The 18,786-nt window shown below is 40.2% G+C and overlaps 1 protein-coding gene across 2 annotated transcripts in view; it reads right to left on the reverse strand.

The window, feature by feature from the left end:
* Positions 1–18,786, reverse strand: part of wdr7 (WD repeat domain 7) — a 110,838-nt gene that overhangs the window by 25,022 nt on the left and 67,030 nt on the right. For both annotated transcript variants that reach the window (XM_027277032.1, XM_027277033.1), the window contains exon 23: positions 6,221–6,448. In XM_027277032.1, coding sequence (XP_027132833.1) covers positions 6,221–6,448 — 228 coding nt within the window. The remainder of the gene's footprint in view (positions 1–6,220; positions 6,449–18,786) is intronic.

Below are 18,786 nucleotides of genomic sequence, written 5' to 3' on the forward strand. Positions count from 1 at the left end.
TCATTTACTTTAAGTATTTATAATCCTGTGGTGGCTCTAAAGGTCCTCCAGTCTCCAGACACACACGGCTAATCTCATCATCTGGATCTCCTGGCATTTCATCAGCCCGCCTTAAATGGCAAACCTCCTTCTTTATTGGTTTATATCCACACACACACACACACACACACACACACACACACACACACACACACACACAGCCTATGGATAGGGCTATGAAAGATATAGCTAGAGGCTAACCGTGTTAGCATTGCTGGGTACAACTGTTATAAAATATAGCACCAGCGACAGATAGCGCCGGCTAACTGTGTTAGCATCGTTGTGCTACGTTGTTACTGTAAGAGATGAGAGGACGTCAGTGCTAATGTGGTTAGCAGTTATTTTGTGTCTGCTGGAGTCAAACATGCGGAGTAGGTGTGTTATTAACGTGATGAGACTGAATCGGTGAGAGGGGTGGTGACCTTTGACCCTCAGCTGCAGATCAACATGATGTGAGCAAACACGAGCAAAAGCTGAAAGCAATCATGTTTTTGTTGCGTCCATTGATATGCATACAAACAGCGCACTATAAATATCAGCAGTGAGGTACGGTTAAATGAACTTTGACCTCTAGTTGGTGATTATAACAAATCATCCAGACCACAAACAGAGATCAATGACACTCTCAGTTCTAAAGTTCCTTTATGCTTTTCACAACCAATTCTCTTTAAACCATTTTGAACCACTTTCATTTTGACATATATGATCAGAAATATCCGGGAACAGAGTTACTCCCCTTCTTACTGTAACAGGATGCATGTTTAAATGGTATCTTTTGGTTTTCTGTAAAGACAATTTCTCACTTATTTTGACGAGATTCTTAAAACCTGCTTCTCATTTTCTCACGACAGTTTATGGATTTCCTGCAGTTCTTTATTGTTTTGTTAAGCTGCATTCAGACAGGATCAGGAGCCGCGGCCAAACGCCGCAGGGTTGTATGATGGTGGGGGGTGAAGGGGGCTGAAGTCGGTTGCCGGGGGTGTGTCTATGTGTACTGAACACAACAGCTGAGAAACAACCAGGAAATAACTTATTTCTCTGATTAACCAACTTTATTTAGGCTGACGCTCACTCACTCTCATTCACTGTCTATATCTCTTGACCAAAGGTCTCTCTGTCTCTCTCTCTCTGAATGGAAAAACGTGTGTTTTCGCCACAGCGCTGGATCCTGTCTGAATGCCACCTTATACTGTCGCAGTATATATATTAAAGCTGGCATATATCATGTATCATTTAATGTTTGTATTTTCTGTTTTAAATTACAGTTTCTCAAGGTACAGTGTGTGAAAGATAAATAAAAGGATTTGCTGACATTTGGAAAAACACAGAACACCAGCCTTATCCATTTTTCATCGTTTTTCTTTTTATGTATAAAACAACAATTATGAGGCCTAAATAAGTGTAACATGCACCGAGCTGTCTGCGTTGTATAAAATATGCAAAGTCCATCTGCACACGTTGCTGTCCTGATGGGAAATCAACTCAACATTAGTCTCAAATAAACTGATAATCAATAAATAAACTCGGTAGATGACTGTGTGGGAGGATTGGGTGGGGGTGCGGTATGATTTAGGGGTCATGTGGCAAGAAGGTCATCAGTCAAATTCAAACACCTCTTCCATTGTTAATGTGTGTGTGTGTGTGTGTGTACATGCTCTTCACGGTGAATCAGAAGGTCCTCCCTCCCCACACAATCAGGAGGTCATGAGGACAAAGTTCAACGTTGTGAGCAGTGACAGTGACTGTGGGTGGGCAGGTGTATGTGTGTGTGTGTGTGTTTAAAGTGAACCTGGTGGTGGTTTAATCTGACAGCCACATTTGCATTTGAATTTTTTTTCCCCTGGACATTTAGGGATGTCTGTTAACAATCAGCACTGTAATTGGCCGGATCGAGATTTTAAAATTTACAGCCCCTCCCCCTCTACTCAGGGAGGAGGAAGTGAGAGAGGTCCAAACCCCGGTCCATTTCTCATGGCGGACATCTTTGCTTAAAGGCAGGCCCGTACCCAAATGAACCAATAGCTATTGACAAAGCATCAGCCGGCCATAATGAGCTGTTAGTTAGAGCAGTAAACATGTCACATTAACACAGAGAGGGTGATTAGAGCGGGAGGAGGACGAGAGGGAGGGAGAAAGGAAGGAAGGAAGGAAATAAGGAAGAATAAAGGAGGCAGGGAAGCAGCGAGTGTGAAATAGTGACAGATTGGTGACGTCTAAAGTTTACCAGGCCGAGTTGACCACTAACAGGCTTCCTACTTTCTATCCCGCTTCTTTCTCCCTCCTCTCTCGTCCTCTGTTTGAGCTTAAATGAGAGGTGAAGGTAAATCAATGATGGGGACTTGGTTAGCGGGTGAAAGCCAGATCAGACTGGCTGCAGAGAGAGAGAGAGAGAGAGAGAGAGAGAGAGAGAGAGAGAGAGAGAGCTATCCAGTCCAAGCTTTAGCTATGACTATTGTTGATGTAACTATTACTATGGTAAAACCATTTGCCAGTCATTAATAACAATAAAAAAAAAAGAGTGCCAGGATATAGCTATATAGAAGCCTAACATTTTGCTAATGAAATACCAACTTACTAAACTGATACATTTCTTGAAAAATAATAACAGAGAAAACAGTGCAGTGTATTTAAAAAAATATGTTGAGAAATAGGAAACCATGTCGTCTCACTGTCGCCAAGTTTCAATCCAACAACTCTAAAGACAAACGTCAAAACAAAATGAAATGAATACGTGTTTCCCTGCACTACAGATGTGCAAATTTTACGAGTTGCTTCATCAAGATAAACAGCTGGTGGCGCCAATGCTCCAGTCAGGTACGATCAAACCACTGCAGAAGAAGAGCTCGCAATGAGAGGTCGTCGTTAAAAGAAAACCTCAAATGAAACGTTGTGGAAAACGTAACACTACATTTTGTTTTTTTCATGTATTCATTTGAGGATCTTCTTATCGCCCTGCACAGATCCGATGTTGTTTTTTTGTCTAACAGTTTATTCATGAGTTTGTTTTTATTGCATCATGTCGAAAATTGCAAGATGTTTTTGTAATATTTAGATTTTTCTTTGGGAGTTCTGGCATCACTGCTCAGATCTGTGCATAAAGGCATAAGATTTAAGATTTTAAGATTCAAAATAGATTTTTTTAATAGATTTTTAGATAATATTTGTTGGATTTTGTTTTTTGGTTCCATCACCTTCTTGTCCCTGTTCAATTTCTACAAGCACAAAATAAAACCCAATTTCCAATCAGCTCTCATGAATGTTTTAAAATGCCACTGTTCACAGTGAACGGGCCTCAGAGGGGATTGGAGGTATTTTGACATTTAGTGTGAGCGTAGTTGTCCAGAGATGGTACACCGATGTACCGTTTGTCTCTTTTATCCTGTCCAACCAAATCCCCCCTTCCCTCTGTCATCATCTGTCCTTCCTCCCTTCTTCCCTTCCTTCTTTCCTAAGGCTCAATCTCCCTCTCCATTTCTCCCCCTCGCCATATGAAAACATCAATCTATACTTGGCTGTATAGACTATTGTACCCTCCCTCTCCCTGGGTGGACAGCTCTCATTCATCACACACATAGTGCTGTATGCCAACAACACCAATCCATCTTTCAATTTCATAACAGAACGGAGAAGGGGGAGATGGAGAGTGGAAGGATGGAGAAAAACAGAGTTGGAAAAAGAGCAGAGTGAAAGGAAGACAAGGGTAAAATGGAGGAAGAAGCTGAATCGAAAGCAGCATAAGACATGAGGAAGAAACAGGAAGAAGCATAAAAAATGTCCTCTACCACATGCTCTTTACAGTCAGCTGTAATTGCCTGCTTGAGCTTTTTTATGAAGTAATAAAATGTTTTAGAGGGTTCAGACTCTCTGTGGGGTCAGTTAAAGGAGCAGCCACTTGAGTTCAGTCAGTGGAGACGGTCCTCCAAGAAACATCAGTCGTTTGTTTAAATGTCTGAATATGACCAAGCAACTTCAGAGGCTGTAGAACCAACGCTAAAGTGACAAAAACTGCATTTTCTCAAACGTCCACTTGAGGCTGGCTCCAGAAGTGAGTCAGTCTCCATAAGTCCCCATGTTGAACATGGGGACTTATGGAGACTGACTGTCCAACTTCACAGCAGAAATAAACATGTTTACAGCCTGGTACAAAAAACTGTTTTGGTCTCTATAGCTAATTTCCCCGTTCATGACAACTATACTGAGGGTGAACTTATATACAACTCACCTGTTCAAATGATATTAAAGTTAATTATATTAAAGTTACCAACCTGAACCAGGCTTCATTCAGTCTCTGTCTCATAATACAACCTATGTTTAAGTTAGAGTAGCATGCCGTTACAGCCTCAGGGTGGATGTTTGGGTCAACAAAGTGTGTGACCAAGAAATAAGACTTTTGTTTGTTTCCCATGTCCTACAAGAAATCTATGCTGGTTTCTTTTCGTCACCCATCCCTACAGGAAAATGAAGGTATTTTTTTTTTCCATACGTGCAACTATTGTGACTGTGCGTCCTGCTAACTTTAAACTCACCACCTCTGCTGTAAAGTCAATCGATCGCAGGGAAACTTCAACCAGTCGGATCAACAAACCATATAATGTCAAATTCAAAAATTAATCCAGTCGGTCGAGTAGCAAAAACACGTTTTCCATCAAGAAAAGCCATCATTGCTTTTCTTTGCTCTTCTTTTAATGAAAAAATCTTCTCCAATTCTGGTATTACTAATGCCAGCAGCATCTACGCCAGAACTCAAGCATTCTTACAAGGTTAAGAAAACAGTATACCCACGAAGAAAGTCAGCCTCAACCCTCTTAACAAACCAGCATGTGTGAGGCAGAGGTTAGTCCAGCAAATTGACCTGACTGAACTTTTTTAATTCAGTGGTCATTGTCTTTATGCAGGGCATTGTCCAGGTGAACATCCTATGATAACAACAGTGTAGCAGTCACGTCATGCTGCCCCTAATATTTTAGTCCCAGACCACTTTTCTTTAGCAAGACTCTTTTTGGCATCATGTCAAGACTACTCACTCTTTATTCATGTCCTTTTATACTGACACTGCTAGGTTTTCTTACTGAAGAGCTTCAAGCTGTTTTTACTCCTGAGTGACATGTTTGTGAATGATATTTTCCCATTAAAAGGGGGCAGAACAGGTAGCTTTATATTTAAAATGAATAAACTCACACTTTCTTTTGGGTGGTATTCATTAAGTTGAAAACAAAAACTTTGTGACAGATTTGTGTTGAGTTTGCTGACTTAACTTGGGTCACGAGCAGGCCTCATGGTGAATAACAAAGGGCTTCGGATACAAATACAAAAATCTTCTTGCACGAAGCCAATGGTTATTGGGTGAGAGACAATGGTGAAAGTATGGGATCTTAGTCTTGGTAATGAATTCACATTAAACATTAAACACTGATGACTTTGATATATTTGGTATGTTTATTTGAGTGAAAAGTATCGGATGGTATCACAGTGTCCAAATGACACCTAGCCTGAGGGGTCAGTGAAAGGTTTTTTCAAGAATGTGGCGTTCTACTCAGAGGGGATCAATTAAATCTCAAGTTGTTTTCATCTGATGACATTGGCTTGGCTTTTTCTGGGTTTCTGTGTGTGTCTCCGGTGAGTCCACACAGGTGAGCTGACCGCTGTGTACAGGTCCAACTAAGCAACATCACGGTTCACAGCCTATCAGTGAGACTCCAGACTGTCGCTGGGCGGACACTCCCAGAGGCAGCCAATCAGAGCTCAGGAGCAGCAGGATGGAAGAACAGCTCTGCTTAGTGCAGGTTTGATGCCCACCAAGGTCCAACGCTGCAGGCAAAGCGTGCCACAGGCTGGGCTCAGTGAATGTGTATGTGTGTGGAAGTCACTGCCAATCTCCTTAAGGTGTCAAGCTTGGTGGGTGAAAATCAATCCCATCTCTCTCCTCACCTTTAATCCAAAACTGAACTTTCTACTTTGTCAGTTGTGGAGTTTTTTTTGGAGGAAAAAAAAACATGATTCAGGAGCCACTTAACATTTTAGCATCGGTCTGAAGGTGAGAGGTTGTCCATTGTGATTGGTTGAGCAGATGTGATACAAAATCACAAAAAAGACAACAATATCAACCACCATTTCACAAGCACCACCACAGCAGAGCAGTGCTTTGAGCTACGTGCCTACATGCTGATATGCCTGCACTTACATGTGTGTCTGGCCAGTGAATAGTTGGATGAACCTCCGCTCGTCAGTCCGAAGCCTTCAGGTGCTTGTCCGCCGGGTCGAGCCCGTGCTAAACCCTTCGGAGGTTCGATCTCAGCGCCAAACTCGGCCCCAATGACTCCCAGCAGCACGATGGCGGTGGCCTGTTTGCGGCGCTCTTCGTATGAGTTGGAGATCTTCTTAGCGTTTGGTGGAAGGTTGGACAGACAGCCTGGTAGAGACGCAGAGAGAAAAAAAAAATATAAGTGGTTTATGGTGATTCTCGTTGATTTAGCAGTGTTCATCCTGGTCTTTAGACAGGTTGTTTCATTACATAGTTCTATACTTAAGTCACCTGATGAAGGCCCTGAGAGGCGATGAATGCTCTGGAAAAAGCTAGTAAGTTGACCTACTAACTATTATTTCGTGACTCTACAGTTCCCAAAGTGCAAAATCAAATTCAGGATTATAACTAAAACATTCTGGTGCATACACAGTTTGAATAATTTGCTTTAAATGACAGAAAAGTGAAAATAAAATAATTTTAGATTGACAACCTTAAGCTTTACTTTTCAAACTCATGATCTAACTGCTACTCCCAAGGTTAAGAAAGAATTTTCACACTCAAATGTTGAGACCTGTTTAAGCTTCTTTAGACCCCCCAGCACTTGCAGATCCCAAACAATGTGCAGTCGGCCCCTTTACTGAAGCACCACCACAAATGTATTCAGAAAAAAGAACCACATGAGGTCTGCAACATAGGGTCCTTCTACAAATGACTAAACACCCAAGTGATGTGAGGTGGCCACATTGCCAGCAATGACCCAAACAATGTATTAGCATCATCATTAACTATAGTGAATCATAATGACATAACAGTATAGTATTCCACTGTATAATACAGTGAATAATAACAATACCCAGCAGTTACGCCATGATTCAACTCTTTGTTTTTATTTTAATCAGCATGTAGTGAGGTCGAAATATCTGTGTTAATATAACAATACATTGAAAACCTATGGAAATATTTATGTTAATAAAGACATATTGATAAAGGGTTAGGTCTCTCTCACCTGCCTTTACATATGAAGTGTCTCCAAAACACACGGTGAGCATTATGCAGGACAATAACATACACTGTAGTGTAACTATATAATATGAGTGAATTGAGGGCCTGTTATACATTTCAATCTGCCTCTTCATATCAGGAATGTAAAAACAAAAAAACTGCCAACAGCTCCATCTAATGTCAGTCACCTGATAAAGAAACTTTGAAATACAAAGCTGGAAAGAAATCAAACCTTTAAACGCTGTTTTAACGTACTTTATGGGTTTTTAGTGACTTAAAACATTTAGATAAATTTGAGGATATTGAAGTTTAATTGGAAAGATGTGGAAGATACTGTCGTTCAGTTTATTCCCTTCGTCTACAGGGACTCTTTCTTTTTGCTTTCATTTCTTTCTTCTTCTTTCTTTTCATGGTCCAAAGTGGTTAAAAAAGCAGCAGGCCTGTGAGTCTCCAGTGAGCCGATAACAACTGAACAGGCACACTTCTATTGTCCTGGTATTAACCATTACTTATACACACATACACACACGCACACTTGCACCGGCAGGCACACGTCTCATTGTCCTGCTGAAAGCCTCTAGTCACAGTGCGCACACACACATGGTCACGTTCACGGACCTTTGGAGGGATTTTGGACACGTGCAACTGAAAACCCTTTTATTGTATGTGTGTGTGAGTGTGTGTGAGTGTGTGTGAGTGTGTGTGTGCACATGTGTGTGGGCGTGTCCGTCCATTGTGTTCACCAAGACGACCCCAAAATAACCTCTTTTGTGTGTGTGTGCGTGTGTGTGTGTGTGTAACAGTGTCTACACAGTGGGGAACTGCAGCAGCCCTAAGAGGAATACAAGAGTGTGTGTGTGAGTGTGACCAATATGTGTGTGTGTCTGTATGAGTATCACAGTGGGAGATGGGAGCTCCTTACACACCTTGGATCAAAGGCCCAATAAGGACTACATAAAAACTGTGTGTGCATGTGTGTGTGTGCTGAATTACACGCACACATGCACACACACACACACGCCTTCCCACTGCTCCCACCCTCTTCTATTTCTTATTTTCTCTCTCTCTGGTTGAGCAAGCACAGAATTATTATGGATTTGTATTGCAAGGGAACAAGCGCTCACTCACCGCGCACACACAAACACACACACAAACACACACACACACACACACACACACACACACACACACACACAGTGTCTATGAGGAGTAGGGACGAGCGAGCACACTGGGTGTGATGAATGGCGAGAGAGATGGAGAGCTGCTCACTGCTGTGTGTACTTCCTGTTGATCTTTGTGGAGTTTTCTCTTCACTTGTTGGATTTTGTAACAAGAAGCTCAGTGATGGCTGAAAACTGAAGAAAGACGACTCGTGATGAAGGAGTCTGGGATAACGACTTGAGGAACGTTAGCGGAGTACTGACTGCGAACCCCTCGTCTCACCCTCTACTTCCTAGTGTAAAGGAGAAACTGTCGTAGCTGTGAAAAAAAAAGTCCCTGTAGATCCATTGTTCAGTTTTCTGTTCTAAGCCTGCAGTGTCTGTAGATATAAAGGTACAAAAACATTATCCTACATAGAGCCCCTCTAAATCTGACACAGACTCTTAAAAATAAAGGTTTGAGTTAGAACCTAAAGTGATTCTTCATTGTGATGCCAAAGGGGAACTTTCTTCAGCTCTGCAAGGAACCTTTTACCTATTGGTTCTTCAAAGAACCACTGATTACCAAGCTCTTCCCAGAATTTAGTGTGAACAGTATTTGTCTCTGACTTAATTCAAGACGCAATATATAATAATTGGGATTCATATATTGAATCTTAAATGCAACATCAGCTAAATTACTTTAACAATGTTCCAATTCACAAAAAAGGTTCTGTTCAAAGGTGTTTTTTTTACCAAAACCAGGTCACACCGCTGCAAAGGGTTTGACTAAAAGAACCAGACATCAGTATTCTAGAGAACCTTTACAGACAAAACGGATAAACATAAAAAGGTTCTTCAAAGTGCTACAAATGTGACTTAATGAACTCTTTTTTGCACTGAGAACCCTAAACAGCAAAAAGAGAGGGTAAGTAAGTATTAAAAGGTTCTCCAGAGAACTTATCAAGTACCAGGCCTTCTTAGTGCACCGGACCTTTAAACATGGCAGGATTTACCACAGCTCTGAACATCAGATAAAATATTACACTCAGTTCTGAGTTAAAGCTTAGTTTATTTCCCCATTCACTCAGTCACGTCATGTATCATGGGTTTGCTATCTGATCTCAAAACAGCTAAATGTGAATGCACCCAAGAAGTATTCAAGATGAATTGAAATCCAAGATGTGTTCTAACCACATGCTGAAAAGGTGTAAATGTATCTGTCTCTCTGAGACACAGAGTGTAACTGTGTCAGTGAGCAGCTCAGAGTGACGATAAAGCTGAAGTTAGACCAAAATTAGCAGCCGATCTCCCAGTTTCATTAAAGTTTCATTAAAGTTACAGGAAAAAGAGATATCAACACATACGATCGTCCTCACTGATCCATGATCAGTTCAAATACTGAATGATCTGTGTTGGTGAGAGCACCTGAAGACTGTACTTTCTTATCTTCTGACCACTCATCTTTACACTAAACAACACAACTTAGCAACTTATTTGTTGCCATGCAAGGTGCCAACTGCTCATGAGAAATTGACTAATAACCTTACCCATTCATTCACACACTGACTGCACAGCATCCAGGGCCAGCTGTCTGCTCATTAGTAGACAACCTGCACAAGAAGGTCCGACCTTGACTGGCATGTAACAGATTTGTTACATGGCCAATGGAGACATGTATATATGTGGCTAGGCATAAACAAAATTGTACATACAAACAAGGAGTTAAAACAGAACATTTACATCCCATGCATGTCATTTCTTATAAACTGATGTTATAGCAGAATACTGCAATAGAAATACTAATAGAAAAATATAATTCAGCTGTACTCTTTGTCCATCTATGAACTCACGGGTATGAATACTAGTGCAACCACTATTTTTCTATTTTTAAATATGGATGCAAAAAACACAACCTTTAAAAAATGACTCTCTTCTAATATTTTGTCATCTGTGTGTCTCTCTGTTCCATTTTTCAGACCCCCGCGCCCCCTTCCCCCCATATTTCCATACTATATCCTGGAGCTTTTTTTTTTTTATAATGAGATTGCTTAAGGCCAGCTGTCATTTGGATGAAGGCCCAGCGGCCGGCTCTGATAAATGGATTATAGATGGCATCCATCCCCGGGCCAGACTAGGCCAGTAGATAACAGAATTATTAGAGATAGACTCCCAACCAGAATCACTAAAAAGTTGAGATTTACAGAGAGAAAGAGAAAGTAAAGAGAGAGAGAGAGTGAGAGTGAGAGTGAGAGTGAGAGTGAGAGTGAGAGTGAGAGAGAGAGAGGGAGAGAGAGAGAGAGAGATTCAGACAGACGAAAGGTTTCAGAGACATTCGAGACATTTAGTTGTATATAAACCCAGTTTTTACAGACGGGGGTGTGGACCCTCTTTCTAAACCGTTACAAAGAATGGATAATGGAGACTAAGATTCATTTCTTAGTGTACAGAGTGGAGAGCAAGTGTATAATGTGTAGTATCTGCATCGGTGTGTTCACTGCCCACGGTCAATAAACAGAAACAGTCACACATTCTGATGCCTGATTGATGAACACCCTCGCTGGGCTCTCATTGGTGTTCACTTGTGATATTCAAAATGGTATAAACATGTCTGCTGTTCAGGAAAGAAAACAGGCTGAGCAGCTGTTTTATCAGTTTTATATCTAGAACACCTAATTTCAGAAGACTGACATGTGGTGTCATCATGTTAACAATGACTGACTGATCCAATCTGTCGAGCTCGAGCTAAATTTACTGAATGTTTTCTGGACTGAACTGATGAGCTTTTTCTACACGTAATCGACAGAAAACTGCCAAACAAAACATAATTTAAAGACTGACTTATAATCAGGTATTTTATTTAGTAAGAAACCAAATGAACTGCCAAATAATACAGTAATAATAACTCATGTTTTGGTCCTCTCACTTTAACAGCCTCTTTTTGATTTACTCACTAAGATCTCCTAAACGCTGTCCTCTAGCTGTCCAGCTGTCACAAACCAGATAAAAGTCGAGGAGAGGGCTGATCAAAACGCTGATGCGTTCATCTGAATTCAATTGTCAGCAGGCGCTCACAGAAACAAGCTTCACAAGCAGTGGCGAGCGCTTATTGGAATTTATTTCCCTACATATTTAAAGGCTTGTCTTAACCTTCTGATTGGTGGAGCTGGATCTGTCACCAAAATATCAGAAAAATCCCCTCACAAGAAAAATAAAATAAGTTTTTGTGGTTTTGTCTCACTGATGTGTTTTAAATATTTCACTGCTGGAGCATGCTGGAATGTTTTCACAGATTCAAACTCAGAACTTTATTTTAAATTCTAGGAGAAAGGTCCAAAATAAAAACAGGACTCAGGCAGACTTTCAGATGCCCTGAACTCCTCGTCTGCGAGACGTGAGGTTTTCTGAGAACAGCCATCGGGTAGCATCACTTCCTGTCTGTGTACCTGCTGCATCTCGATTCGTGCATACGGCCTGATTGATTTTTGAAGCCTATCGATCTGCTTCCTTCACGACCGGCAGATCTATTATAATGACATTGTATCTAAATCCTATTTGTTGGCCAACCTGCTCCCTAACATAACCCAATAAAGTAAAAGAGGGGGACAGATGAGCTCCCCTCTCTGCTCGCCTCGGCTTGGCTAAATCTTCATAAAAAACAAAGATGGATCAGGATAAAAAGGCTTTCTGGCTGAAATGACATTATCCATAAAGGAAAGAATCTATTAAAAAAGGCAGGATGGTGTAATGCAACAACCTGTGGAGTTCATGCAATCACTGTAAAAATATGGACGTGTCATGAAAAAGGAGAAAAACTCAAATGTTACCGAGCAGAGGAAGAACATGAAGAACTCGTTCACCTTTACGTGAAAGTATATGACATATAGTCTATATATTATCAACATCTTTATGAATGCATGACTTATATTTATTCATGCATATTCTATGTATTTTTTATAATTTAATGTTTGCTTTATGTTTAGATTTTTTTTTTTATTTATAAGAAAGAAAAACAAAGAGCTGGAGGGTGAGGCAGTAATCAATATAGCAGCACACACACACGCCCACACACACCAACACACACACACTTGGGGTCAGCTCTCGACCAATTAACTTGTCATGCAGACAATAAAAGCTCTTCATTTATCCTCACTATTTAATTTAGTTACAATTGAAATAAAATAATGACTCTTATTTTTTGTACAAATACAGTGTGTACTTTTTTAGATTCATAAAGTTTCCCGTGCTGTGACTGAACTGATGCTAAAGTCCATTTCATGAGGAGAAACGATTTCAGGTTTTATATGCAGGCCCTGATACACTCCAGTGCTCCATAACACGGCTGTGGTTTCTGTACATGGTACACTGGATGTATTTTCTTATTTTTTCATGATCCAAAATTCCTCTTTAAAACAAGCATGATCCTGATGATTGATATGGTTTAAAATTCTTCTCATTATTATATGTTGAGTATTTAAAAATGCATGAAGGAAACTGAATTCGCACAGTGCAGAACTTTATTAGTCCCAATATGTGGCATTTATAGCAGTATGCAAATTATTAAACACAAATAAAAAATTATTTAATAAATGTTCTTTTAAATGTTTTTTTTTATGTTCAGTATTTGTCGACAGTTAGAAATTTATGAAGACATTTTACCATGAGACAAGCCTTAATCCACAGTTATATGTATTTTCTTACATTCTAAGTGTTAATAGCCACTTATTAAATGTTTATATAATGCTTATGAATCCTGTATATATACTATGTGTAAAAGAAAGGTACCTTTTTATACAGATAATTCAGTACACCTATAAACTAATGCAGCCTGCAATAACGGTCATTTAAGATGCTGCAGTTTGTGGTGCTGTTATGAATTATGGATATTTATTAATCTCCTTTCTTTCTTCACAACTTCAGTTTGTATTATTTGTAATATTAAGAGTTAAACTGTATGTAAACCGGAATTTAAGTGAGGAAACAACTGATGAAAGATCAGGTCAGTAAATGCATCATAAAATTGTTTCCATCATTTGGTTCATCATAATGTGGCAGATAGCCTGTGCAGCTGAAATAGGAATTACATTTATATTAAATGTATTCATATAGAGAATATTTTTATTCTAAGTCAAGCTTGGATGACAATGCAATAGCACTGAAATACATTAAGAAATAATTAATAATTATAATTGTATTACATAATAGTATGAATTAACCCCCAGCCCTAACTGAAATATGGACATATATAAAAATAAACAGAGAAAGGTCTAAAACAAAAACTGCGTATATATTTATATCTCTGTTATATTAAAAAACGTTCATAATCTGGTTTTCAGTATCTGTGGAAATCAAACCAACAATCCCCCCATCCCCTCCTGAGCTGCAGCCCCACTACCTTCCCATGATGCACCTCAACTCTGCCTCCATTGGTAATCAATGGGAGACTGGTAAAACCTGATCACTAGGGTCTGAGGGAGGGAGATCAATACCAGCAGGAAACTGATGTGAGAACGAAGGAAGGAGGAGGAGAAAGTGAACGGTAGATTGTAAAACGCTGTGAGAGAAAAGATTGAGTCAAAAAGGTGAAGAAAATAAATATAGAGGAATATACAAGAAGTGAAAAACAAGCAGGTGAATGAGAGTTAAATGTCAAACTCTGAACGCAGCCTGAAGCCTGAGACAAGCCTTTAAAGTTCTCTGGAAGAGACAAAGTTCTTAAAACAAAAGAGCACTGGTGCTGTAGGTGAAGGAGGACACGAGGGGGGGGGGGGGAACACTGTCCTTACAGCAAATGTCAGGAGACAGAAAATCTGGGGAAATAATTGAAAAACACAATTAAGTTGATAGAGAAAAAAGATTTGAGTCCTGAAACAGTGGCTGCCCTTCCAACCGTCCCGAGTCCATCTGAAGGTTAAGTGTATTTTACCATCTTAAGACACAGACGGAGGAGCTATCTGCGCTCGCTGGAAACGCTTCAATTAGACCGAATGAGAGGGGGGGTGGTGGGGGTGGAGGGTGGATGGAGGTCAGGGGGCATCCGCATGAGATACAACCGACAAACTGGATCCAACTTTATAAGAGACAGATCCTGAGCGGACCAAACGGCCCCTTTTATTCGTCCTTTAACTGCACATGTCTGCTAATCACCCATCAGTTTTTTAGATGGATTATTGTCCTTTAACAAGAGCAGGCCGTCCGACAGTGTTGACCTTTAAGCAAACAGAGAACCACGGAGTCCAGAATGGAGGAAGCTACCGTCATTTATTAACTGTGTTGCACCATTGAGTTTGAATTCTTTTCTGTCTTAGTATAAACTGCTCCTCAAAAGATGAATGGTTTACAGGAAGTCATGAGACAGGAGTCGATGGTGTGAACCTTCTGTGTATAAACTGTATGAACTTATTGCCTCGTTAGCGGCCAGGCTAACGGCAGTTAGCAAGCTCACTAAGTTGCTAAGTGAGCACATGTGATTCCGTGTGTTTCAGTTCTATGGAATCGTTTGGCAGTTTATCTAACGATTCTCTTATCAATTCCAGAAAGCTCGAATTACGTCACGTAACTTCCGCAAGAAGTTACGCACGCTCGATTCCAGCAAGCACGACTAATTACGCCACATAACTTACGCAAGTATGCACGTGCAGTGCAATTAGTAGTAAACAATGTCACCCACTCGGTGGCTCCAAAGTTCAGCTGCATTTTACCAAAAAAGATGGCAACAGGACGACTTGCAATCATTGCAAAGTGGAGATAACAGCGTCGGGAGGTGTTACGGCTGCCGACGTCTCAACCCACGGATGTGTGTGGGTAGTGTTTTTTTTGTTCCCAATAGGTAAATGCAGGTGTGCGGTTCCTGGTCCCTGGTTGGCCCCAAACTGATGGAGGCGGGGACAACATGTCGTCAGCTGTACAGGGCCAGGATTGGTGCGGCATCATTCCTGCGCCGCCAATGAGAGCGCCCCCGCAGCAGCATCACCAGGCATTTAAACCACAGCCGCCCGAGCATCGTGGCGGCTTCACTTGTTGTTTGTGTATTTGAGCTCGCCTCGTTTGTATGTATCTAATGATACTCGTTTGTTGTTCGCATGTGTCTGAGGATACTCGTTTGTTTGTGTTTTGTAACTGGAGGTTTGTGTTTGGTTTATTGGGACTGGGCAGGGTTTAGTTTAGTTTATAGCTACTGATTACACATAGAAGATTTCTGTTAACCCCATTAGATTAAGAGTGCTGATTTTGATGTGTTTTTGTTATCTAGAGATAGACTTAGTTAGTGAGGTTTTCTTTCTCGTTTTGGTTTTCCAGTAAGATAACATAGGCTCTGTTTAGAGTTCTCTTTTTGTTATATTTGTTTGTTCGTTTATCAGCACTTGCTCGCCCTTAGTTCCCTTAGTTTGCCTCACCTCCTTTTGTTAAAACAATCTAAAAACTTTCATTTAATAAACTACTTTTGTTTAATAACCGTTAAAATCTGGTTTTTATGCTACTTCTTTCATACCCCTTAATATGGTCGTAACAGGAAGGAACGCGATAAACATGCAGAAACATTTGTGCACACAACATGCGATATTTTTAAATGAATGTCATGTTTTTGACATGCTTCGGACTGGAGATGAATCTCAACCTAGCGGCAGCAGCCAGGCTATGACCACCTCTGCAGTTACTACGGAAGGTAACTCTGGTAAGTAACGCGTTACTAGGCTGTGGGCCTCTTTTGACCTCGCTGTTGGTTTTGTAAGGTCGTGATACTTCTAATTAAACAAAGTTGATGCTGATCAAACTGTTTGTTCTCCTTTTTTCCCCAAATGAGAATCGATAAAGAATCGAATCGTTAAGCAGAATCGATAATGGAATCTGAATCATAAAAATCTTTTTAATTCCCATCCCTAGTACTGAATGGAGAGAGCTATTGTGACTGACTAATGCAAGCATGTTTCCAGCTTGCTAGCATGTTAGCGGTTGGCTCGCCAGCTACAACAGTAATTTGTAGAGACTATAGGTGGTTTTGGACCGGAGGAACTTTTTCATAGTTCCTTCCATATTGTGTCCGCACTGCAATAACTACGATTGATTGTAGTTCATTGAATGACATTTTAAGGGATATTTCTAGCTCTCCCAGCACAAGTACCATGATTTTCATACGTGTACATTAATTGGTGGAGCACATTAGCTAATGCAGCACCAGCAAGCAGGGTTTTTAAAAGCCTGAGTAAAGCCATGCAGACAGTAGCCTGAAAAACTTGAACAAAACACGGACAAATGGACGTTAGACGTACGTTGCGATCAAGTGACGTTGCTATGCCACCAGCTGGCCAGCTTTCGTCACTTCACTTCACTTTCGTTTTGAAGTGGTACGAATGTTGGTATAATTCTTGGGGGAGGTCCCCAAGTCCCTAGAACTATTTGGTCCAAAAACACGTAATGTCACACTGAGCATCTAAAACTACACAGACATGCAAGAAGTAAAAAAAAGTGAATTTTGCTGCTTGCTTTTTTAAATATCTGCAGAAATCTGGCAGCACTTCCCATCCCTGTAATATAAACATGTAGGAACTTTTTTTAGGATGGTGGTGGACGCTTTCTTCAATAGACAATATATTCTCTACTGTCTTATTTTGGAAAGGATCCTACATTTCAACAATTACAGTACATGCATGTAAACTTTACTGCATATATATTAGTACTAAATAACGAGTATTAAATCAAAATTCTGACTTGCTTACTATGGCATAATTTTTTATCATTTCTACAGAGCCATAATTTTGACTCAGTACAGTAGTGATGCAGGACAGATGCAGTATAAAAACATGTAAGAGGGTTTTTCTACAGCAACATCAACCCCCAATCACATTAACTTTCTTGCAATCAGTACTACTGTATGAGGGCTCACATTGGTAATATTGAACACTGAGGTCTTATTTTTCTATCCTCTGTTATCTGTTATGTGTTTGATTCGCAGTTTAATTTACAGTCTGACAGGTTTTTAATACAACCAATATTTTCGGCACTCTGCGGCTGTCACATTCATGCCGTTAATGGAGCGGTCTGAAAAATGGCTCTGGATGTTAATTTCCCTAATGCAGGGACAGTTTGGGGGCCTCCATCACACCATTTGTTCATAAAGAAGGAATTATTTTTATTAAAGCCACCACAGCTTAGTCACACTCTCCTCTCGCTCACAGATGAATCAAAGCCATCTGACAGAATTAGATTTCAACCCAGCCAAATGAAAAGCATTACAACTCAGAGAGAGAGAGAGGGAAAAAGAAAATTATCTTCCCGTCACGCAGACAGGTGGGGAGCTGCTGAACTATGGAAGATGATAAGAGACAATAACATCTTACAGCACAATTAAAACATTCATATAAATCCAGCAGGGCCACATTATCAGACTTAGATTACAGATTATTATTAATTTCAGAGATATTTCAAAGCTGACTCTATTATATCAATGCATCAACAGAAACTACAACCTACAGGGAACATTTGAATCCTTCAAATTGAATCTAATCATTTACATTGGGAAACAGAAAGAGGTAGTGAGAAGTGAGATCAAGATTTCTTTTACTTACTGTCTTCTCTCTTCATTAACTCTTCTTATGAACTCTTATGAGTTTATGTTTTGATTTACTGTGTATTTCACGAAGCTTGTTGCTTTGTATAAAAAGTTCATGTTATGTGCTTACTCAGTAAAGTACAGTAGCTCTGAACTCTACTCTGTGTTTACGCAGTATTTGTAGTACTTTTTTAGTATTTGTAGTTTTTAGTACTTTTTGTGTGGTTTCGACACCGATCTCCACCTGTTTTGTGACCAAACTATGGAGAGTAGTGATTTGCCTTTACTACTTCATAATACATCGGTTTCCCGTTCCAAAGAAGCCATGGCTCTCTTGTTTACACTTGAGAACAGCTGTTCTCTGTGGACCGACTAGAGATCCCTTCTAAAGTGAAGAGAAGTAGACAATGGATCCAGAGCTGGATCTAAGCACCAGAAGCGGAAAAGCCGGTAGGAACCATGCCTACCATCTGTTATCATGGTGAATGTAAACTCTCTCCCCAGTAAGATGGAGGAGCTAACCAAGCTACAGAGGGAGTATCGAGTGTGCAGCATCACAGAGACGTGGCTGAATGAACTCACTTCGGTGTGGGATCAATAAAGTCTGTCTTATCTTATCTCAAGTTACAGACAATAAAAAACTAACCTCAGAATTGTAATATATCAAGGAGACAGATTTATCAAGTAGTTATTGAAGACATTTGGATCAACTCTTTGTTGATCAGGAAAACGACTGTCAGAAGTATTGAAGTGATCAGTGGATTAATAACTTGGTTGCATTCAGAAATTCAAAATGATCAAAGTTATCGATA

This window comes from Larimichthys crocea, unplaced genomic scaffold (assembly GCF_000972845.2).
Source record: "Larimichthys crocea isolate SSNF unplaced genomic scaffold, L_crocea_2.0 scaffold82, whole genome shotgun sequence".
NCBI lineage: Eukaryota > Metazoa > Chordata > Actinopteri > Sciaenidae > Larimichthys > Larimichthys crocea.